The 23,100-nt window shown below is 43.8% G+C and overlaps 3 protein-coding genes across 4 annotated transcripts in view; 1 reads left to right on the top strand and 2 right to left on the bottom strand.

Moving 5' to 3' along the window:
• Positions 1-8,254, bottom strand: part of LOC107097656 (protein TsetseEP-like) — a 13,431-nt gene extending 5,177 nt beyond the window's left edge. Inside the window, exons 1-4 of one of the 2 annotated variants that reach the window (XM_015394888.1) lie at positions 7,988-8,254; positions 2,920-3,472; positions 1,746-1,845; positions 412-446 (exon numbers count right to left, since the gene is read on the bottom strand). In XM_015394888.1, the coding sequence (XP_015250374.1) occupies positions 413-446; positions 1,746-1,845; positions 2,920-3,472; positions 7,988-8,200 (900 nt within the window). In that variant the 5' untranslated portion in view covers positions 8,201-8,254 and the 3' untranslated portion in view covers position 412. The remainder of the gene's footprint in view (positions 1-411; positions 447-1,745; positions 1,846-2,919; positions 3,473-7,987) is intronic. The other variant, XM_015394890.1, reaches the window with a different exon arrangement.
• Positions 8,255-10,696: 2,442 nt separating this feature from the next.
• jmjd6 (jumonji domain containing 6) lies at positions 10,697-17,235 on the bottom strand. The gene is made up of 6 exons (XM_015394874.1): positions 16,865-17,235; positions 14,393-14,781; positions 14,027-14,313; positions 12,438-12,573; positions 10,947-11,085; positions 10,697-10,863 (listed from the first exon to the last, which is right to left on the bottom strand). The coding sequence occupies exons 1-6, from the start codon at positions 16,991-16,993 to the stop codon at positions 10,732-10,734; spliced, it is 1,212 nt and encodes a 403-aa protein (XP_015250360.1). The 5' UTR covers positions 16,994-17,235; the 3' UTR covers positions 10,697-10,731.
• A 699-nt stretch (positions 17,236-17,934) lies between these two features.
• mettl23 (methyltransferase like 23) lies at positions 17,935-22,735 on the top strand. Its single transcript, XM_015394892.1, has 5 exons — positions 17,935-18,144; positions 18,527-18,631; positions 20,657-20,894; positions 20,973-21,057; positions 22,217-22,735. Exons 1-5 carry the CDS (start codon positions 18,043-18,045, stop codon positions 22,431-22,433), a joined length of 747 nt encoding a protein of 248 aa, XP_015250378.1. The 5' UTR covers positions 17,935-18,042; the 3' UTR covers positions 22,434-22,735.
• The last annotated feature ends 365 nt before the right edge of the window (positions 22,736-23,100 follow it).

Raw genomic sequence — 23,100 nt, 5'->3', positions numbered from 1 at the left:
GGAGGGGGCGGAGCTTCCTCGGTGAGGACAGACAGACGTTCAGGTCTGATGTTCTGATCCAGATTTCCTGACTTTATGGCTGTAGAGTCCAGATGGAGCAGATGATTCATCTCCTCATGTTTCCTAAATCCGTCTGGTTTTAAATTATAAATATTAAATACTGAAAATAAATCATAAATAAAATCAACCACCAGATAAATGTTAATTAATTCTCTAAAACAAACATTTTAAAGTTAAAAAGACTGAATCTAAACCAAAGAATCCAAATAAAAAGAAAAACTTTGATTCTTTCCTCATGATCTTTGGTTTAAAGTTCTGCTGGTTCTGGTGAATCAGAACATCGGTGAACGTCTGACTGTCCTCGCTGCAGGCGGGCCGGGCTCACCGGGTCGAACAGAACCACCACCTTACCTCACAGACGGGTCAGATCAGAGGTTAGCTCTATCCTACAACGACAGAGGTTCAGTGGGTCAGACAGAGCCTGCAGCGGCGGCCATGTTGGTTCTGATGAGACAAGCACCGAGGGGTGGAACCGAGCTCCAGCTTCAGCTAGAGGAAAGGTTCTGACCCGGTCTAAGGTTCTGACCCGGTCTAAAGTTCTGACCTGTTCTAAGGTTCTGACCCGGTCTAAAGTTCTGACCTGTTCTAAGGTTCTGACCCGGTCTAAGGTTCTGACCCTGTCTAAGGTTCTGAATCAGTCTAAGGTTCTGACCCGGTCTAAGGTTCTGACCCGGTCTAAGGTTCTGAATTAGTCTAAAGTTCTGACCCAGTCTAAAGTTCTGACCCGGTCTAAGGTTCTGACCCAGTCTAAGGTTCTGAATCAGTCTAAGGTTCTGACCCGGTCTAAGGTTCTGAGTCGGTCTAAAGTTCTGACCCGGTCTAAGGTTCTGATCATGTCTTTGAGGTTAGACGCCTTCAGAACTGTTCTACATCCTGCAGTGATCATTTCCATCTGGTTCTGATCCAAATGATCCGATCGGATCTCCTCCAGCGAAGCTCCCAGAAGGTTTCTGAGCTCAGGCGGCGTTTCCATCCAGGAGGCGGATTCAGTTTGACACCATTTATTCTCAGTCTGAGCTGCAGAACCGGGCCCTCCATCCGCACCGAAACAGGTTCCCCTCTTCAGAACTTCTGATCGGATCCGATCAACAGAAGCTTTCCTCATCGACCCGAAACGTTTCCCCAGCTGAGCGTTAAAAGTTCTGATTGTTCCTTATGTTCCTAACAGAGCACTTCGCTCTCAATCTGCAGGTTTACTAGTGGTTCCTAGAATTTCTAAAAGTAGAATGGGAGGCAGATCTTTTAGTTATCAGGCTCCTCTCCTGTGGAACCAACTACCAGTTTTAGTCCGTGAGGCAGACACCCTGTCTACTTTTAAGGCTAGGCTTAAAACTTTCCTTTTTGATAAAGCTTCTAGTTAGAGTGGCTCAGGTTATCCTGAGCTATCTCTATAGTTCTGCTGCTATAGGCTTAGACTGCTGGAGGACATAGGGACCCCTTTTTCATCATTCTGCTTCATTCTATCTCTATTCTCCCACTCTGCAGAATCTGTTAGTTCAATCTCTAACGTTCTGCTCTCTCTGCTTTTTCTCATAGTAGCTTCATCTGGTCTGTTCCTGTTTGGCTGTGACTCCATCCTGGAGAGAAATATCAGCTGTGCTGCTGCCATCAACACCTTTGTTTCTAGATGTTGGAGCTTGGCCTGTTTTCCAGTGTAGTCCTGTTTCTCTGACCTGGTTACTCACCTCTGCTCCACCTGCACCTCCTCCTCCTGCATCAGCGCCTCCATCCTGCTGGGTTCACCTTGTGCAACAATCTCAGGCTGATCTGCAGCTGGAGCAACATCTGGAACGGGAGGTCAGAGTGAGAACCAGAGGTCATCCTGCTGCTCAGCTCAGGTTTCATCTTTTCTCAGACAGGAAGCTGGTTTTCCATCCCCTCCAGACTGAAACAGACCCACCGCCCTGACCACATTTAAATGGTTCCATGATCCACACTGAATTGATCTTCACTATAGCTCTGGTGAATTTCAATGGTGAAGTCCTCTGGAAATCTTCAATAATTGTTGTTGATTGCAGATGTGTCTAGTAGTTCCCATTGATTTAGCTTGGAAAGCGGGGAGAATGGCGCTAGGCTTACCGCACCGTGACGTCACTGCTGGAAGATGGCAGGAGGGAGGGGCTACTAGATTTGGGCAAAAATGGCCGCTCCTAGACTGATCACAATGAAAATGATTGTTGTTATTTTTTTATCGATTAATGATAAAGTTATTAAATCAACCTGAATGTATTAGTTTTAGGTATAAATAATGATCCATTGATTATTCCTGGCTGACCGAAACTTTTCCTTTAAACTTTTAACTGAGGAATCATTATTTTAAGGCTAAATGTTTGATTTAATGAACAGCTGCTTTTATTTTATATTTATTTTCATGTTGAGCTGTTGTGCTTTAGGAGTAAACTGGCCCTTTGCATGCAGCTCGCTCTGCACAGCTGGACCTTTAAGATAAACACCAGCCGCCGCTCTCCGCCATCATGCTCCCCACAGCATGAGCTCCACCCTGATGGTGGGAGGAGCTTTTCATCCTGAGGGGCTGCAGAGGCTGAACTCTGCTCCTGCAGAGGAACCTTATCTGCTGCTGTCAGCTGCGCGCCGCCTGCTGCCAGAGCAGAGCTCACAGAAATATTCCTCAATCTGTTCATTTAGATTTTAAATCATTTTATGTCGATTAGAACATCTCATATTTAAAAATAGTAAAAAAAGAAGATGAAACAGATGATATTTATTTAACTTTAACATATTTTTATCCGTTTTAATGAAGCTTCAGCTGAATAAAACCAACATCTTTAAGGTTTAGACTTATCAGAACAAACAAACTGATAATTAAACAGCAGAGATGGAGCCAGCAGAACATCTCACCTTTCAGAGGAGCCTCTGGTTCTGGTTCTGGTTCTTCAGCAGGCCCAGTGGGTTCAGAGACGGTTTCAGGTACTGGTTCTGACTCCATTCCATCAACTTTCTCTTCTTCAGTCTTTGGCTGTTGGACAACTTCAGGTTCTGGTTCCTTAAAAACTGGATCATTCAGCCTGACTGGTTCTGGAACAGGACTGGATTCTGATGCTGCAGGTGGTTCTGGAACAACAGATGCTTCTACTAGACTTCCTGTGACTGGACCAGGTCCTGGACCAGGTCCTGGAGCCGGTTCTGGAGCTGCTTCTAGAGCGGTTAATGTTTCAGGGACAAGGTTCTGATCCGCAATCAGTTCTGGAAAGGATTCCGGTTCTCCTTCTCTCCCCTTAGCAGGTTCTGTTTCTTTACCCGGTTCTGTAATAAGTTCTGGTTCTTTAGCTGCGTCTTGGAAAGGTGCTGCAGCTTCTACTGGGTCTGGAGAAGATTCCTGTGTCCGTATTGGTTCTGGAAAAGCTTCTTGAGCGGTTCCCTGTTTGACGGCTGGTTCTGGTTGTGGAACAGCCTGGAGAGACAGACAGTTAACAGAGTTACCATTGGACTCGTAGAAACCAGACCAGTTCTGTTTCCAACAGAACAGCAGGACTTTGGACTTTAGCCGGAACCAAACCCCAGTTTCAGCTCCAGCTGAAATATTCTGGAAAAAATCTCTAAATCTATAAACTGCAGCAGATTAAAATCCTTTAAACAGAGGAACAGAACCAGGGCTGGACGGAGCCTGAAGGAGAACCCAGATAATCCGGGTCAGAATGGAGGACAGCATGTCCCAGATTTACCTAAAACCGTCCCAGATCCTCCTTCATCAGAGCTAACGGTCAGAGGCTGGGGAACCACGATGGCAGTGGTGCCACCAGGGGGTCGCAAAGGGTGGCAACCCAACCAGCCACCCCACTGACCACCCCACTGGCCACCCCACTGGCCACCCCACTGGCCACCCCAGTGGCCACTCCAGTGGCCCCCCCACCGGCCACCCCACTCGTCCAACCAATCGTGTAATCTAACAAAGATGGCTGCGGCGCTGTGCGCGGCGGTGGAGGAGCGACAACTAGTGATCCAAACAGTCAGTTAACTGAGTTCACGATAAAGTTCACTATATAGTATGCAGAGGTCAGAGGTCAGAGGTCAGGGTGGACGTTTGCTCACAGCCCTGAACTCAGGATATTTGGGAGCTGACCTTTGACCCACAATCTCTAGCAGCAGTTGCTCTGAGGTCATTGCTGATGACTTTCCATCATGGTGTTACATGATCATCCTTCTAAACACGCCATGATGATGATGCTGATGATGATGATGATGATGATGATGATGCTGATGATGCTGCTGATGATGATGATGATGCTGGGTTAATGAATAAGAGCTTCTTTCAGCTTCATCCTTTTATTGTTAAAGGTGGAAACTTGGTGTTTTTATTTGGTTTAAAGTAGATTTTTTTCTTTTCTTCTTTCTCATAAACAAAGAATAAAATCCTGGAAGTTTTTCTTTGGTCTCCATGAGCAGAAACAGACGGTTTGTTCTGGAGATAACGGCTCTTTGGACCATAAAGGTCGTGGATCTGAAAAGCGTCTTTGTTCCAGCAGCTCTCAGCCTCTGACTCCGCCTCCATGTCTGACGGCGGCGGTTCCAGCAGCAGCTTCCCTCTCAGCCTGGAACAGAACCAACCGGGACGGAGGCGGAGGGGTGTGGCGCCTGATGCGGTCACCGCCGGGATGGGGGGGGTTAGCTGAGGCCATTGTTGGGAGCTGTGAGCGTCCAGCAGCTGCTGAGGACCGGCTAGCTGGCAGGACAGGCAGATGAGAGGAAATGCCTTCAGAGTGGGGTCAGAGGGGATTAACCCAACCAGACCGAGAGCAGCTGGACCCGCTTCTAAAAACCTCCTGGCTAACAGAACCACCATGGACCTCAGAACCACAGGGAACCATGACAGAACCGCACGACTTCCAATCACAGAAATCCATCAGCAGACAGTTCTGAAGGTACCAGAACCTCATAATCCCACCAGGAACCCTCAGACTCAGGGACCAGAAGCATGGAGATGGAGGCAGCGGCTGAGCATGGTGGTGGCGGCATCATGCTGGGGTGGGGATATGTAGCATGAAGCAATGGGATGAACCAACTGGACCCGGGTCCAGAACTGGGGGGGTATGAATACTTCTGAGCCTCCATGTTTCATTGAACCCTTCAGAAGATCAGATCCGTTCTGAGTTGGATGATAAATAAAAGCAGAACCTCCTCAGCTCAGGTCCAAACTGAGTCAGAACCTTCCGACCCAAAGGCGGTTCCTCCTCACTGAGTGGCTCACATGTCCATAGATGGAGCGCTGCGGCCCCGCCGAGCCGTTACTAATTCCCCAGGAATGAGGATGGAGGCCATTCTGGTTCTGAGTCAGGAGGAAAACATGGACCCGACCTGCTGCCTTATCTGCTCTGCCTTATTTAGGCTGAGGGGCCCCCGGGGGGGGGCCATCTGAGCTGAGGCTCTGATTCTGATCAGGAACCCGGAGCCGCTGACCCGGTTTCCATGCCTGGGCCTCTGGATCTGAACCTGGTTTAGATCAGTCCGGTTCTGCTCCAAGGTTCTATTGGGTCCAATTTAACTCCAGTTCTGAGATTCATAAAACAAACCTAAAACAATAAAAGAATCTATTTATAATTCTGATATTTATTTAACTTCTTTATTGTTATTGTTCTTATAAGCTGTTTTTTCTTCTCTATTTTTATTTTATATTATTGATATAAAAATCTGATTGGAAATGAGAAATTAAAATGTTTTATAAAAATCTATCTGCAAAAAATTAGGTTCTAAAGAATTAAATAAATATAACTGTCACTATTAATAAATGATGTGCGTGAACATGAAGTTTAAATGTGGACTTTCAGATTAAAACTCTCAGCTACTTTTCTAAATAAGAGCCTCATTATTTTATTGTTAGATAACAATAAAAAGGACAAAATGTCAAACAGGTTTAAACCAGATTTGAGTCTTTAAGGCCTGAACTCAGCGGTTGGGACGATTTTTTAACCTCCGATCCGATGTTTTTCATGCTACACTGACTGCGTATAGAGAGGCTCCGACTAGACAGGATGAGCAGATCAGAGAGAGTCTGATCAGAGTCTGTGCAGCATCTAGAACCAGAACAGATAGAGAATGTTTATAATGAAATCTATGTATAAAGAAAAGAAAATCGCAGCAATAAACTCTGTCGGACGGTTTCCATGGTGACCGAGGCAGAGAGGTGATTCTCAGAGAGATCTGGGAAGTTTATCACAGTTTTTCTTTCTGCTGAAAGCGGATCGGACAGAACCTCAGGGTCAATCTACTCTGTTCCAACAGGAACCAGCAGAACATCCATATTTTCTAAATAAAGATAAATTATAATTCCCTACAGCCTTTGCTAACATTTATTTAAACATCCATTCTGTCTGAATTAAAGGTGTAGAGGACTAAACTTCTGGGGCGAACATCTTTTCATTGTCATTACTGACCTACTTTTATCCAAAATTGTTTTGCAAAAAATTAATCTTGACGTGCACTAATATCTACATTAACTTTATTTTGAAGTTATTAAAGTAGTTATTAATCTTTGATTTCACTGAAGAACCCTAGATGACATGCAGAGACAGACATTTTTTTCTTTACCCCTATATACACCCTGAGCTATCTCTATAGTTCTGCTGCTATAGGCTTAGACTGCTGGAGGACATAGGGACCCCTTTTTCATCATTCTGCTTCATTCTATCTCTATTCTCCCACTCTGCAGAATCTGTTAGTTCATTCTCTAACGTTCTGCTCTCTCTGCTTTTTCTCATAGTAGCTTCATCTGGTCTGTTCCTGTTTGGCTGTGACTCCATCCTGGAGAGAAATATCAGCTGTGCTGCTTCCATCAACACCTTTGTTTCTAGATGTTGGAGCTTGGCCTGTTTTCCAGTGTAGTCCTGTTTCTCTGACTGTGACTAACTGGATGTGCTCTCTTCATCCTCTGACATGGGAGCTGGCTCGGAGCTCGTCTGCCTGGCTGTGTGTTTCCTGGACGCCTGTGGAGCTGGTTGACAGTTGCCTTTTGTATCTATGCTTCTTTTTCTATGTCTGCTTCTGTCTCCTTGAACCCCAGTGGGCCTCAGCAGATGGCCGCTCACACTGAGCCTGGTTCTGCTGGAGGTTTCTACCTGTTCAAAGGGAGTTTTTCCTCTCCACTGTCGCTACAAGCATGCTTAGTGTGAGGGATTGCTGAAGAGTCAATGAGTCGATGCAATCAGCTGGTTTTCCTTAGACAGAAAACTTTGAATCAATCTGACTGGATGATCTGGATCTATAAAGTGACCTGAGATGACATGATGTGAATTGGAGCTATAGAAATAAACTGGATTAAATATAACACAAAATTTAGTTCAGAAAAGAGCATTATTTCTGTATATATTAACTTTAATGTTAGTATATTGTTGTGTATAAATAAGCACAGCATTTTAGTTGTCAAGTAATTGTTAATACATTAAAAATTAAAATGATAAGTTTGAACATTCCCCTTAAGAGTATTACTGCTGCCACCGTCTGTATTAGAGGGAAAAAAACAATGGTAGAGGTGGCCAATGGTTCGCTTATTGTGGCCATGGCCCCCTCTGGCCCCCCATCTAGCTCCGCCCCTGTTGTCTGGACCAGGCAGGGAGGAGCAGTAGATCCAGGTCAGGATCCACCAAAATGTTCTTCTGTCTGAGATGTTTCAGGGATTTGATGCTGGAACACGGTGGGCCTCTGACAGAGCAGCCATCAGTCAGGATGACCCCTCCAAGGCTTTTATTTTGAAATGTTTCCCTGACACGTTTTCATCCACTGACCCAAAGAGTTTAAATTAATATAACCAACAGCAACTAATTAATTATTTTACTATTTTTGACATTTATTGTAAATAAAACGGTCTTTTCTGCCAAACCCAGATAGAAATAAATAATCTGAACTTTGTTCACTTTTATGTTGATATAAATTAAATGAATCAAACTTTAAACCAAAGAACAAAAACTGTCCCCACCTTCAGGTTCGAACCGGTCCGGTTCTTCTCTGCTGGTTCTGGTTCTGGTTCTGGACAGAGGTCTCCGGCTCCGCATCCCACTTTGGGTTTGTTGGTCCGGGCTGAGGAAGAGGAGGGTGGACCAGGCTTCCTGCTGAGCAGCGATGAAGCCACATAAAGCGCGAGCGCCGTGAAGAGGAAGGCTGGGAGGATGACGGTCAGGTCCAGATCCATGGTTCTGGTTCCAGGTGGACTCCGGTCTGCGCTGAAGAGGAGCTGATCCGGCTGTGAACGCGCACACTGAGAGCGGCGCGGAGGCGCGCTCTGCCCCAACAGCTGACCGACAGCTTCAAAATAAGAGCTTCAAATAAGGACAGGAGCTTCAAAATAAGAGCTTTAAATAAAGAAAGTAGCTGCAAATAAAGACAAGAGTTGCAAAATAACAGACTTATATAAAGAGAGGAGCTTCAAAAAAAGTGCCTCAAATAAAATAAGGAGCTTCAAAATAAGAGCCTGACATAAATATCAAGGTGAGGATCAGGGTGTTCTGGCGGTGACAGACCTTTATGCTGATTATAAACTTTAGAAAATAACATCTAATAAAAGTATATTAAATAAAAATGTAGTGTTTTTTTCACTACATTTTTTAACTTTAGATCTGACCAAGGATCTAATGTTTATTTATCTTTTCAATTGTTTTCTGTTTTTATGCTTTCTCTTCCTGCCAAAAACAAAATAATTCTCCCCTTTTTTTATATTTAGGTTCTAAAACTGTCCCAACAATAAAAGTTGATCAGAATCACATTTATTGCTGAGTAGGTTTGGCCCTGAAGGGGGGAGGGAGGGAGGCAGAGTCAGGGTGACGGGGGTCTCTGCTGATCAGGCTGGTAGCGGATGGGAAGAACGGGAGGTTTTGGTCCTGATGGAGCGCAGCCTCCTGCCAGAGGGAAGAGGATGAAATAGTTTGTGGCTGGGTGGGAGGGATCAGCCACAATCCTCCCTGCAGGCCTCAGAGTCCTGGAGGCGTGCACATCCTGGAGAGATGGAAGCTTGCAGCCAATCACCTTCTCTGCAGACCGGATCAGTTTAATCCCATCCAAATGAAGTGACTGACTAATCAGCTTTTCAAAGACTATAACTTCTGTTTTGTCTGCATTCAGAAGCAGAAAGTTAAGAGTCATCCAGGTTTTTATGTCTTCAGACAGGCCTGTAATCTATGTAATGGGTTAGCTTCATCTGGATTATAGACAGATATAGCTGGGTATCATCAGCATAACAGTGGAAATTAATCCCATGCTGTCTAATAATTCTATCTATTGGGAGCATGTATAAAGTAAAGAGAATTGGTCCTAGCACTGATCCCTGTGGTACTCCACAGGTAACCTTTGAGCATGAGGAAGATCTATCATTAACATGAACAAACTGAATTCTATCAGATATATAAGATTTAAACCAGTCTAGAGCTGTTCCTTTAATTCCAACAAAATATTCAAGTCTTTCTAAAAGAATATTATGATCAACTGGATCAAATGCAGCACTGAGATCCAACAGATACAAGTCCATTATCTGAGGCCATGAGAATATCATTAGTGACTTTCACCAGAGCTGTTTCAGTGCTATGATGAGCTCTAAAGCCAGACTGAAACTCTGAATGGTTTGTTGGAATTAAAGGTAAAAGCTGTTTAGGAACCTCTGACCTAAATAAACCCTCCTGTTAACAATCAGTAATTATTAAAGTTTGATTTCAGAACCCGGTTTAACACAAGAGTTAATCTCTAAAGCAGGGGTCACCAACTTTTTTAAGGCTGAGGGCTACTTTATGGGTACTGAGTCATAGGACGGGCTACCAATACTGACCTATGAACTAGAGGAGTCGGCGTTCACCTGAACTTCATAGATAATAAACATATTTCTGTTGTTTCTTTTCATTTTTTATTTGCTTTTAGATATTCTCATTATGAAATCCATATAAATCCTCAAATGTTTTAATTTATTGATATGATAAAATGCTTCATAAATGCTTCAAAATAAGAGCTTCAGTAAAAAATAACATTTCAGATTTAGTCGACTGGTGAATTGTTCTCTTTTCAAAAGATGCTGAGGGCCCCCCATGTTGTCCCTGAGGGCCCCTTGGTGCCCATGGGGGCACCACCTTGGTGACCCCTGCTCTAAAGCTTATAAATCAAAATCCTTCCTGTCAAAATAAGATGAGTGACAGCGACCGGGATCAATGTGATGATGGGCAGCCGACCATCATCATCATCATCATTAGAACAGGAAGGCCAGAATGTTCATTTAATGACGATTTGACCAAACATTAGATTCAAATATTTATTCATTTAATTCATCGAGACTTTAAAAAGTGAACAGAACATGAACAGAACCTGTGCAGACACAAACACCAGAACATCTTAAGGCTTTTATTTTGGCGGTTTGTCCAGGAAATAGACCCGACAGTCAGAAAACAGACTCTTTCCAGAAGAAACTGAGCGTCCTGAAAACGTTCCTCCCAGAACCAGAACCAGAACCAGGGTTCTGCTCATTGTCTGGTTTCTGGCCTCGCCATCCAGATACCACCGCGGTACCAGCAGAACCTCGGAGCAAAGCGGGTCGCCCCCCCACCCCGTCCTCTCAGAGGAACAAACATGATAACAGTTAGAAGCACAGTGGTTGTGGGTTTATAGGCGACTAGCGGGCCCCTAGGACCCCCCTTATCTCCCCCCCGCCCGTTATCTCCTCAGCCAGCAGGACCCCCCCCCCGCAGGTCACCGTGACGAGCAGCGCTCCTTGCTGGCGCAGTCGTCCTGGCTGCTGGTGTCTCCGTTGGCCGTCATGCCGCAGGTCCGCCTCTTCTTCCTGCGGTGGGACGAGGCTTCGCCTTCGGAGCCCGACTCCCCCTGCAGGACAGAAAGGTCACAGACGCTCAGAACCGGAAACTCATTCAGCCAGAGTCCAAAACACGCTGCGGTTCTGGTCTCACATCAGAATCCGAGTCGGATGAGCTGGACGAAGACGAGGATGAGGAGTCACTGGAGCTGTCGGACGCGATGCCCGTCGACTCCTGAAGGTCCACCTTGTCTGCCAGCGCCGCCAGGTCCGGACGCTCCTGCTTTAGAACCCTGCAAAGGTCCAAACGGGTTTCAGGTCTACAGCAGAAGAAGAAACTCCAGCAGAATCGCGGTTTTATCGACTGATTGGAAGGAAGATGATCAGAACTGAGATGAAGGAAAACCCAAACGGAGCTCAGAGGATCCGGTTCAAACCGAACCCAAACCAGGAGAAGGATCAGACTTTGGGTTTTCGTTGAAACGTGAGCAGGAAGAGGCTCTACGCTCGTTCAGTTTTAAGAAGGACGTATTCGCCGTTTTACTGACAGGCTGATTGTTTACATTCATGCTTCCTACGTCACAGTCAGTGGCTCTCATTGGTCAGAGCGTTGGCCAATAGGAACAGACATGGTTTGAAAAACAACGGGTTGATCTCATCATCAATCTTCCGATGTCTCATTCATCGAGGCCAGACTAGATTACACATTTAATCTCAGGTTTAATCTGGTTTATCAGGCTAGAAAGCGTCCTCACAATGATGTGAAAACAGCATCACACACCTCTGGCTCCAACAATATTCTACATTTGTCATTTTGATTAGTCTTTATTATTGTATTAGAAAAAACGAGAAAAAAAATTAAAGCTTTTTAAAATAAACTAAATCTAAACAAAATTTAAAAAAATAAAATCTGAAATACGTAAAAATCTCAATGAAATACTTGAAACTAAACTAAAAATACTAATGGAACTAATTTCTGTTTCACTAGAACATGAGTACAGACTCGTGTTCTCTCCAAGTCTGTTCCTGACATGAACCCAGGAAAGTTTGGACTCTGGGAGAACGGGAGCATGCAGCATAGATCTGGGTCAATTAGAATAGAAGTGTACTGATGACATCACCATATTTAAAGCTAGTTTTTATGTTAGCCCTGGCCGCTGCGGATGGGCTAACGTTAGCCCCGGCTGCTGTTAGCCTCGGAGCTACGCTGGTTGAGGCAGTCCTCTGAACACTGTAGCTTTTTTTAACTTACGCACTAAATCAGTAAATGTTCCGTATAGTGAAGCTTAAAGTTTAATATTCTCGCCTCAAATGATCTTAAAACAAACTTTTATTGAACAACAGCAGCAGAAAAGAGAACTTTTAACTTAATCCTCTGAGCTCTGTGAGCGCTAACCTGGAAGCTGCTGCTGCCGCAGTGCATGCTGGGACAGCTGTCAGTCTGGAGAACGGACAGGTCTGCTCTGATGCATGCTGGGTAAAGAGGGAGGGGCCAGAATAACATCCAGGGACTTTGTCCGTTCTCAGTCTGCTATTCTAGTGAATAGGAACAGTGCTAGGGCTGAGGAGGATGACGTTTCACGAGGACGCACAGGTACAGAGAAACGGCGATTGATTCAGTCATGTTTGCTGCTGCGTCTCTTACCGGTACCACTTCCTGGACAGTTTGGGTCGCCCTCGGACGGTTTTGTGCCAAACGATGGGGAAGTTAGTGGTGCTGGCAAAGTTCTGAGTGACGGCGATCGTCGTGTCCAAGTTGAGGACGACGTGCCACCATCCACCTACAAACAAAACCAAAACACTGAATCAACCCCACAGCGTAGAGATGAAGCTCCTAGATGGGAACCTTCTGGTTCTTCCATGGAGAGAAATGAACATCTGGAGAGAATCCAGTCAGAAACCAGAAGATCTGATCTGGTTAATAGAAAATCACACCAATCAGTCTTTCTATTCGGTCCAATAATTATTGATCAGTTTATTGCTTGTTTTTGTTTTGATGTTTTTAATATAAGAACAAGAGAAAAAGGCCAAATCCATCCGTATAAAAATGTGATCTTTATGTGAGCAGATAATGACATAAAGTCCCTGCTGAGCAAAGCTCCGTCTGATTCTGTCCTGGACAACAAAGCAGGAGGTAAATATAATCTTTGAGGACTTTTATTCCTCTGAAGCCGACGGTGACAGATGACTGTTGATATATGATTGGCCGAATTTAGGTGTTCAGGCTGACGTAGAACTAACTGGCCTACAGAAGATAACGGAAAAAACACAGATTTTAGGACAGGATTTTTTAAAAACCGTCTGATAAAGATAACATTTATAAACATGTTTAAGCCAGAATGATTTAACATTTAATTATGATTTCCCTACGACTCTAAAGGCTAATGCAGAGACAATATATGGCATCATTCATGCACAATGTGCTAATAGGAAAGTACTACAGCATTAATATTAACATGTAGGAGTAATTCAGTCTGGATGTGAAATCATTAAACTATATGTAATTACGATGATGTAATCAATCCATCTTTATTACAGGCAGATCATCAATTTATCACTTTTGGCTCATCTGTATTATTCTGCTCGATTAGCATATTCATTTTATTGTGATGGATTTATATAAATGTTTTATTAAATGATTTATTGACTTCATAATGACTCTTCAATGTGATGGATCTATTTTTTTTATTTTAAGTTAAAGTTAATCTACTGATGCTGTGAAGCAGCCAGTCTGTGTCAAACTGATGCATTTATCTTTATTTTAAAAGTCTTCAGTCTCCCTGAAAATGAGAACATCCTGGTTGTTCGATGCTGCAGCGCACCGATTGTTTACACTGCGACCAGTCAAACTAGGGAGTACCAATATGGCGGCCGGTGGCTTCATTCCACCCTGTGCCACCAGCAGGCGATCAGCAATCAGTGAATAAATCGAGCGCAGTGGGATCTACCGGCGGCGTTTGTTGGTATTTTTGGAACAAAAAGGTGCGACTCATCATGGCAGAAAGGACTGAGCTGCTTAAACTAAAAAAGTTTTAAATTTGAAACCAGAAGTTTGAGTTTATCTGAGCAATTTTCTACTTCTTAAGGTAAACTAAAGATATGGTTTATAAATATCGTGTATCGTGATTATAGCCCAAATATATTGCGATGTTTGGTTTGGTCGCTCTACAACGGTTCACATCTACTGAGGTTCTGGACCATGACAGCGGCACCGGACCTGGTTCTGGTACTGACCCGGAACGAACACGGTCTCCCCGGGCCTCTGCAGGATCTCCAGCGGTCTGAACTCCTGAGGCCAGGTGGGCTGCTGGGTCCGGGGGTAGATCACGCTGAACCAGGTGATAGCCTCGTCCTGCTGGTTCCCCCCGTCCTCCCGGCTCACTTTGATCAGCTCCCGCGGCGTGTTGGTGGGGAACAGGCACCACCTCTTGTGGCCCTGAACCAGAGCGTTCCAGGCGCTGGTACCGAGCGGGTCGATGTGGATGCCGGTGCCGGAGCGTCCCGGACCCATCACGAACCACCTGCAGAGGGAAGAGCGAGGGGGTGAGTTTAAACCACGGGCGGCTGGGCGGCGGCCGGACGCTCAGAGGAGGTCAGAACCTGTAAGGAGGCCTCCGTTTCTCCCCTGCAAACTGGAACAGGTCGTCCCTGAAGAACAGCGGCACCTCGTAGTCCTCCAGCAGCTTCCGCCTCTTGGCGTGCTCGCCGTAGCTGCTGTCGAAGATGTAGAGCGGGCTGTCGTCTTTGGTGGACTCCAGGTATTCCACGTAGTACTTCATCTTCATCTTCACGGAGTAGCCGTCGTTGTCCTCCCCACATTTGAACTTCTGGTTTCGGTATTTGCGTTTGAGGCGCTCCAGAGTCCATTTCTCGCGAGCGGGCCAGCTCTCCTGACAGTTCAGGAGGACGACGGGTTTGTAGGGCCGCTCGAAGCGCGAGATGAACTCCTCTGGGGAAAGACGGAGGGCATCCACCCGCTCCACGTTGTCCTGGAACAGGAAGGAAACAAAAATCTGTTCTAAATTTGACCTATTTAAGAATTTAGTTAATTTAATAATTACATGTAGAATAAAATAATAAGCTTTGAAATAAATTTTATAATAATTTTTTTTTTATATTGGGAACCCTGATATAAGTTCAGTAAAGATGCTCATCAATTCAGTTTAAATGAATGAATGTAGAATCAGCTGAACTGTGTTTTATTTTGTTTTCTAGAATAGTGAATCCCAACCAGGGGTATTAGCGCCCCTAGTGGTCCACCAATGCATTGCAGGGGCTATGTGAAAACATTTAATATTTTATTTCACAGTTTAATAAATACAATAAAATAGGGCAGTTTAGCCTGTAAAATAGAAAAAATGGACCAATTATTCAAATCATATCTTGGTGTATTCTTGAGTATCGAAAATAATCGAATTCCTGAGTCAGGAAATTGATACTGAATCAAATCGTCATGATGGTGTGATTTACACCATTTGTAACTTGTTTTGATCTTTTATATACTTCTGTACTTATTCACTCTCCAGGCAACGTATTTATGTTTTTTTACTCTAATTGAAAAGAATAAAATGTCTCAGCATTAAATGTTAAAGTTAAGGAGATTCAATTTTTTTTTTTATTTTTATATAATCAGTTGAAATTTCTAGTTTTGAAAACCAACATGTTTGGGCAAGCAGGCACTGATGGTCTGATTAAATAGCCAAACAAGTCAAAAAAGGTTGGGAAGGACTGATCGAGACGATCTTAAATGAACTCTGGATGTTTAAGGCAAATATAACCAGTAGGCTGATGACTTTTTTTCTCAAAAATTATTTCCTGTAGCACAATTAAATGAACTTTGGCCAAAAATGACTAAAATTGTGTTTATTCCATTGATATATTGAAAAGCGGGAAAAAAATCCCTCTTACTGTCAATGGGACTAAATTCATAAAGGAAGTTTTCACTAACAGCACCAAATGCGCTGACAACCTGAAACACTTAAACTGTTCCTGTGATTGTTTAAAATGATATGAAATGCGAAGCATTGGTTCAGCAGCAGATTGGTGAAGATTTATCTGCAGTCCTGAATAAAAAACCCAAAAGGTCTCAAATGTTTGACAACCTGCTGAAAAACAGAGGAATCAACTTTTCCAGCAGCAGCGATTTCTTCAAACCTGCGATCAAAGTTCTACTAGATTTGCAGGAGTCCTGCTGAAAAAAGGACGACCTCCCACTGAGACGCATACTGTCCGATGACATCAGCATTGCTGACTGACCTCCCTCTGCGTTTCTGTGCCTATTTAATGGTTGTCATGCAACGCTTATGTTCAGTTTTCACTATCCTTCCGGTGACTTTAGAAACTGGCAGAAAAAGCTGATCATTAAAAATGTTTATAGCATTTTGTGTGTGAGTTTTTTAATCAAATCCCTTTAAAAGTAAGATTTAATGTAAACTTTAATAAAAGTTCATCAAATTACAATACAGGGATATGAGGCTGTAAAAAAGGTAATCAGCTTAATAACCAATACCAACCATTTGCTAAAAGCTAATGTTTTGTTTTTAGATAAACCGTCATCCCAAGACATGAACTAACAGATTATTACTGAAAATCCAATCAGTGAGTCTATAGCTACAATTTATACTTTAACCCCTTAATTAGTAATTAAGTCATAATCCATTACAAAGAAACTAACCCCTATTTAGCCCTGTGAAATATATATATATATATATATCACCTTAAATATGAATACTGCTAACTTATAGACATTTTCAAATGAAGTATTTAACTGAAGTGGAAATCAATGAAATATTAAATTATGGGACAATTCGTGAAATGTCCATATATAAACAGGTCAAAGCGTGTTAGTCAGAGCTGCAGGTCAATAATGCTGCCATTGAAGCATCATCAGGTATCACTGCTCTACTCAACAGATCAATTTAATGCCTTAAAGATCAAAGCTTTGCTGTAAATGATCCACTCCTCCAGCAGAGGGCGCTCTGACAGCAGCTCCTACATTGTCTACGTGACTAAATGCACAGGAAGCTACAGTGGCTAGCTGCTGTTAGCTGAAACGTGGAATATCAACGTTACCTTCACGGTTCCGTGTGACACGTCAAAGTTCTCGTAATAACCGTGTTTTATCCAGTCTAGGGAGTCTTTAAGCTCTGGCCTGGCACTCCGCTTCGCTTCTTTAATTCTCTTCTTACTTTTATGGTTCATTTTCTTCCGGTTAGCTGTTTCTGATTAGCCTCTAGTGGAGCTAACTGGCTGCTATATTCACTCTCCCAGTCACAGCGTCGCTTTAATAACACAAAACAACAACATAAGCGGAAGCTGCTCCTGAACGTCTGTAATATAAAACTATAAATTTGAGCTTTAAAGCCACATAACCGCCTTTAAAGTTTAATGTAAGCTAACAGCGGGACACACAATGCTTGTGAAACAGATTACGCAACTAACTCCCGCCCCTAACTGAGGCAGAAGGTTTCTGATTGGCCGTCAGAGCACCAATAATACAGGGCGCTGATTGGTTAACCTCGCAACCACAGTATTCCCGCCCATGGATATTATTGGCTGCTAGTTTAAGTGTGTGATGCGGAAATCGGAATGTTCAAATACTCCTGAAAGCCATCTTTCTATATATATATATATATATATATATACCGTATATATATATTTCTTTTTATTGGTGCTGTGGATGGTGCTGAAACCGTGCATTTCGCACGATAATCCATAAAGTCAGAATAACAGCGAATGAAATCTGTGTCCAATCAGCAATGTATCTTCCGAGGAAACATAAATGCAACATGATTTCCGCCCTTGTGAACAGACACTCCGCCCTATTTACCAGCCGGTGCGGCGTGAAGAGAAGGAGGAGTTTGCATTTAGCCGTTTTTTTATCAACTATTATTCGCTTTTACGAGAGATATTTTAAAGAAAATAAGTAAGAAATAAATAAAATAATTTACTGAGGCAGCTGTCTCAAAGCCATTTTATCATGAGTTCATGATGAGAAAAAAAACTATTAATTCATGATTCGTCTTTTTTCAAGAGGACTTGTTAGAGTTAGGGGTTCATTCACCGCTTGCCAGCCCCTCCTAGCCCCTCTCAGCCGCACCAATTACCGGCTAACTAATAAGGAGCGGACCCACTAGAGCAACGCGGAAGAAGATCCAAACGCTTCTTGTCACAAAGATCCTCGGAAATGTAATGAAGTTCAGATCAGCTGTGTTTAATCTGACCGGTGCCACTAGAGGAGCTCTGAGATAATGGAGCCACGCGGAGCCGCGAGAGGGGGCGGAGCCTGTAGAGCCTTCACCTTTAAAGACCCGAAGAGTCCACAGGAGAGCCTGAGGGTCTGCATCCCTGAGGTCTGACATCCATCCATCCATCCATCCATCCATCCATCCATCCATCCATCCATTTTTTTTTTTTTAAATCTGATCTTTATTGTTAAAATATTTGTGTTTAAATGAATGTTTTGGGGAAATAACTTGTGGCAGAATTATTGGTTCGCCTAAATTTCCTGTAAACTGACTGAAAATGAAACGTTTTTCATTCAGCTTTTAACTTTAAAACCTGATGTGAAATAGAGGCCATATAAATGAGAGTTTTTACTGTATAGATATAGGGTATAGAAGCTACCACAAGATGTCCAGCTGTGTGAATGCTACTGCAGACTGAAGGAGGAGTAGATCCTCCTCAGAAGGAGGCGTCACTCTGTCAGCAGTTCTGACTGTGATCCTCCGGCAGGTTCTGGACCCTCAGTACGGGATGTACGTGTGGCCGTGTGCGGTGGTCCTGGCCCAGTACCTGTGGTTCCACAGAGACCAGCTGAGAGGCAGGGCGGTGTTGGAGGTGAGTATTGCTTTCAAACACATGGCTGAACTCTTCCAATGATCTCATTTTAAGTTGAAAGTTTTGTTAGAATTTCTAGTTTTAGATAAAAACGGAATCTAGAAACAGATTTTTATTGGTTTTCAATTCTTCTAAAAAAAACAACTTTATGGACCATCAGTTTTTTAGACCTTCAGCCTCTGGAACTGAACTGTGCTCACATTCATTGGTTCAGGACTTTCTGAGTTCCTCAGAGTTTCATGCGGGGCCCCAACATGAGGCTCCTGGTTTGAATCCCTTCTTCTTGTTCCTCTTTTGGCTTTTTCCCTCCGTCTCCATCTAACCCTCTGTACTGACATTGCAGATTCATCAACACTAAACCAAGCTTTACCCTCTCTGGAGCCTCCTTTGGGGCCATGTTGGCCCCTCAGAAGCTGAGTTGGATCCTTTGGGGCCAAGTTGGCCCCTTTGGTGCTGAGTTGGCCCCTTTGGAGCTGAGTTGGCCCCTTTGGTGCAGAGTTGGGTGCCTTGGGGTCCAATTTGGCCCCCTCAGAGCTGAGTTGGATCCTTTGGGGCCAATTTGGCCCCTTTGGTGCTGAGTTGGGTTCTTTGGGGCCAAGGTGGCCCCCTCAGAGCTGAGTTGGATCCTTTGGCGCCAAGGTGGCCCCTTTGGTGCTAAGTTGGATCCTTTGGGGCCAAGTTGACCTCTTTAGAGCTGAGTTGGAACCTTTGGGGCCAAGGTGGCCCCCTCAGAGCTGAGTTGGATCCTTTGGGGCCAAGTTGGCCCCTTTGGATCTGAGTTGGGTGCTTTGGGGCCGCCTTCCAAACAGAATTCAGTTTATTTCTCTTAGGCTACGTTCACACTGCAGCCTGAAGTGACCCAATTCCGATTTTTTTGCCCATATGTGACCTGTATCTGATCTTTTTATGACAGTCTGAACGACACAGATCGGATTTTTTCAAATGCGACCCAGGCCACTTGGATATGTGGTCCTGAATCCGATACGTATCTGATCTTTTCAAATGCGACCTGTGTCTGTACGGCCAGGTCGCATTCATCCGACCTACAGGTCATTGATACTTGACAAATTTTACTAAACGTTACTAATCTGCGTCCTACTAAGCGGAGGCGGGAAAAACTAACAACCATGGCGAAAGATAACACAGAGAGCAGTCAATGGAGAGAAAGTGAGGTTGCTGACTTAATTCATATTTGGAAAGATAGCTCGATTCAGATCAAACTCGAAGGGTCTTACCGGAACCGGGGGATATTTGAAAACATTTCCCGAGAAATGGCCGATCCTGTTGGAGAAGAACTTAAAGAACGCAATATACGCTGCGGTATTACGAGTCATGTTTACTTCCGCAAACACTGAGGACGCTTGCTACATGTAACGTCATCGCGTCCTCGAGTGCGCATGCGGGACACTTCGGTTGAACGCTTTCAGTTCACACAGTAGATCACATACAAGTCGCATATACTTGGAAGAATGAACGGACACGCAAAAAAATCCGATTTCACAAAAAAAATCGGAATTGAGCATTAAGGCCTGCAGTGTGAACGTAGCCTTAGTTGTGCCTTAAATCTAATAATTCTGAAAAATTGAAGACTTTTAATTTTTACAGATCATTAAAACATTAAATTAAATCTGGTTCCATGACTTGAGCCTAAAACGCTCCATTGAAGGCTACGTATGCCTTTTAATGTATTGATTTTAATGACTGTCTTTTTACTCTGTTTTTAATGTTATGGTCTTTTAAACTTGTTTTGTAGCACTTTGAGATTTGAAATCAAATGTAAAGTGCATTATAAATAAAATTCATTATTATTATTATTATTATTATTATTAAATGAACATTGATGTTTTTAATTTGCTGCAGTCACATAAACTAAGCTTTTGGTTTTTCTCCATTTTGGTTTTTAAGAACTTTTTCCCAAAATCCTTTAATATTTTTGCTCTATTATCTGAACCTCAGACTGGAAGTTAAAGGTAACATCCAGTGAAACCAGTTGCAGCTCATCCAGCTGCTCTGCTCTGTGTCCAGCTGGGAGCCGGTGTGAGTCTTCCTGGGGTGGTGGCTGCCCGCTGTGGGGCCAAGGTCATCCTTTCGGACGGCTCCAACAAGGCGGCGTGTCTGGAGAACTGCGGTCGGAGCTGTGAGGCTAACGGCCTGCAGGACGTCCCCGTGTTAGGCCTCAGCTGGGGGGAGGTGACCCCAGAACTCCTGCTGCTTCCTAAACAAGACCTGGTCCTCGGCTCGGACGTCTTCTACGACCCCGAGGGTCGGTTTGTGTTTCAGAGCTAAAGCTTCGCCTCCTCGTCTCCTGGTGATTGGCTGAGCAGCTGCTTTCTGATTACAGATTTTGAAGATGTTCTTCTGACGTTTGTTTGTCTGTTGAAGAAAAACCCAGAGGCTCAGTTCTGGACGACGTACCAAGTGAGAAGGTACAGTTTTCAGGCAACAAGCAGCGGCGACGGCGGCTGGTGAAAAATAACCTTGGTGGAGCTGATATATGTCTGTATTTATACTCCAATGAAAAGCCAGACAATAACCTTCATTTAACAGTCAGAATTTAATCCTTTCAAAATTCTCACACACAGACACATATATAACTTACACAAAAAGACAGTAGGAGGATAGATGGTCACTCTTTAAAACCTAAAACTGAGTCAGTATTGATCAAACTACTGTAAACCAGAGAAAGTTCAATCGTTGGTGAAAAGCAGATTAAAATAATGATTCTTATCAGCCTCCTCATGGTTCCCTCTAACGTAACACGGTGTCCGTCATCCAGCTGTGCTGCTATGCTAATCTTTCCTAGCAACGCTAGCTCGATGCAGTTCTCCATGTGGACTGTTGATGCGTCCAGAGGTGCTTCGATTCGGTTTGTCCTGACTGCGTCCACATCCAGGGCCGTACGCAGTGCCCAAAAATACTGAAGTCAGGAGTCAGAGCTTGTAGGCGGGTTCGGTGGCGTGATCCCCATAGATGGTTTTAATTCCCTTATTTACATCTGGCCATTTTCTGAGTCTTAGGCTCCTGTCACGCCTTGATGATTCATCCAGCGTCCGCCTGACGTCCCAGAATCTCCTAAACGCTGGCAGACGCTGAACTTTCTAGGGTTCGGGTCGCGGGGGTAGCAGCTTCAGTAGGGAGGCCCAGACGTCTGTCTCCCTACTGACTCAGCTCCTCCGGGGGGAATCCCAAGGCGCTCCCAGGCCAGCAGAGAAACATAGTCCGTCCATCATGTCCTGGGCCTCCTCCCACTAGGGAGACGTCCAGGAGGCATGCTAACCAGATGCCTGAGCCACCTCAACTGGCTCCTCTCGACGTGGAGGAGAAAAAAAAGGAAGAGTTTAGATTTATAAGTCTGTATTTTTTACAAAAACACAATGCAAACACATTGTGCTGGCGAGAAAAAAAAAAAGAAACCTTAAAATCTAAATCCACAGTTTTTTTTACCCGTGTGCTTCTCAGGTCTTCCGTACTCTTCTTGTCCAACAGTCCAAAGCATATTTCTGCATCAGTGTGGAAAGCTGTTGGTTTTTATCCTGTTTCTGTTAAAAAACAAAGAAGATAACGGTCCTCCTTGTCCTTCTGCAGCTCAGACTGGTCCATCGAGCCTCTGCTCCACAGGTGGAAACTGGACTGTGTCTCTGTCCCACTCGCTGACTTTGATGCTGACCAGTCGGATCTGGCTGGTTCCAGTCTGCCGGGCAGCCACAGCATCCAGATGATGATCCTCACCAGGAGGACAGAGGAGGAAAACCTGCTGCAGGAAAACCACAGAGACTCTAGTATCGCTTCACACTTCCCATAAAAAAGGTTCAGATCTGATCAGTCTTGTATATTTGTATATTGCAGAGAGTAAACGTAATTTCATTTCCCTTGTATGTCTTGTACATATGAAGAAAATGACAATAAAAGCTGACTTGACTTGACTATTTACTAAGAAAATGTTTGAAAGCTGCTTGTTTCATTTGGTTGAAAAATGTCTGCATATTTTGGATAAAAATAAATCTACTTTTTACTGCAAACCTGTTAGCCGCTGTTTTTATTCTTCTCAGCTTTGTTGTCACAAGTTTAAAACCTTTTTAGGTCCAGAAAGAGAAAACATGAAGAAACCCTCATCCTCTGACAGCTTTGTTTCCTCCTGTGAACAGCAGAGGGCAGTATTTCACATACTACACTACCTGATTAGCAGCCTGACTTAAACTGCAGTGTGAAGAGCTGACTCCTAAATCCATGAAATAAAAACTTCCTCCTTCAGATTTACCATATTTTTATTAAACCTCTTTGAAAAGATCCAAATTATTCTCAGCCTGTGAACTTTCTACTTTTTAGGGCAAAATAAAAGAAAATCTGATACCGTTAAATAAATTTGCCAGAAGAACAGAAGCAGAGTCCACCTATCACCTTTCTGCTGCTGCTTTTAGACACAGCAGGCAAACCTGTGGCAAGCCGGGCGATGGGAAAGAAGGAGAAGA

Source organism: Cyprinodon variegatus, unplaced genomic scaffold (genome assembly GCF_000732505.1).
Source record: "Cyprinodon variegatus isolate N-32 unplaced genomic scaffold, C_variegatus-1.0 Scaffold713, whole genome shotgun sequence".
In the NCBI taxonomy this organism is placed as follows: domain Eukaryota; kingdom Metazoa; phylum Chordata; class Actinopteri; order Cyprinodontiformes; family Cyprinodontidae; genus Cyprinodon; species Cyprinodon variegatus.
This window is presented reverse-complemented; position numbering and strand designations above follow the sequence as displayed.

Bases quoted from the DNA above. Each gene is read 5' to 3' on its own strand.
- mettl23 (XM_015394892.1), top strand. From the start codon at position 18,043: ATGGAGCCACGCGGAGCCGCGAGAGGGGGCGGAGCCTGTAGAGCCTTC. The intron at 18,145-18,526 runs GTCTGACATCCA...ATCCTCCGGCAG, and splicing joins TGAGGGTCTGCATCCCTGAG to GTTCTGGACCCTCAGTACGG. The intron at 18,632-20,656 runs GTGAGTATTGCT...CTCTGTGTCCAG, and splicing joins GAGGCAGGGCGGTGTTGGAG to CTGGGAGCCGGTGTGAGTCT.
- jmjd6 (XM_015394874.1), bottom strand. From the start codon at position 16,993: ATGAACCATAAAAGTAAGAAGAGAATTAAAGAAGCGAAGCGGAGTGCC. The intron at 11,086-12,437 runs GTAAGAGACGCA...GGACCTTTGCAG, and splicing joins CTGTCCAGGAAGTGGTACCG to GGTTCTAAAGCAGGAGCGTC. The intron at 10,864-10,946 runs GTGAGACCAGAA...TCTGTCCTGCAG, and splicing joins CATCCGACTCGGATTCTGAT to GGGGAGTCGGGCTCCGAAGG.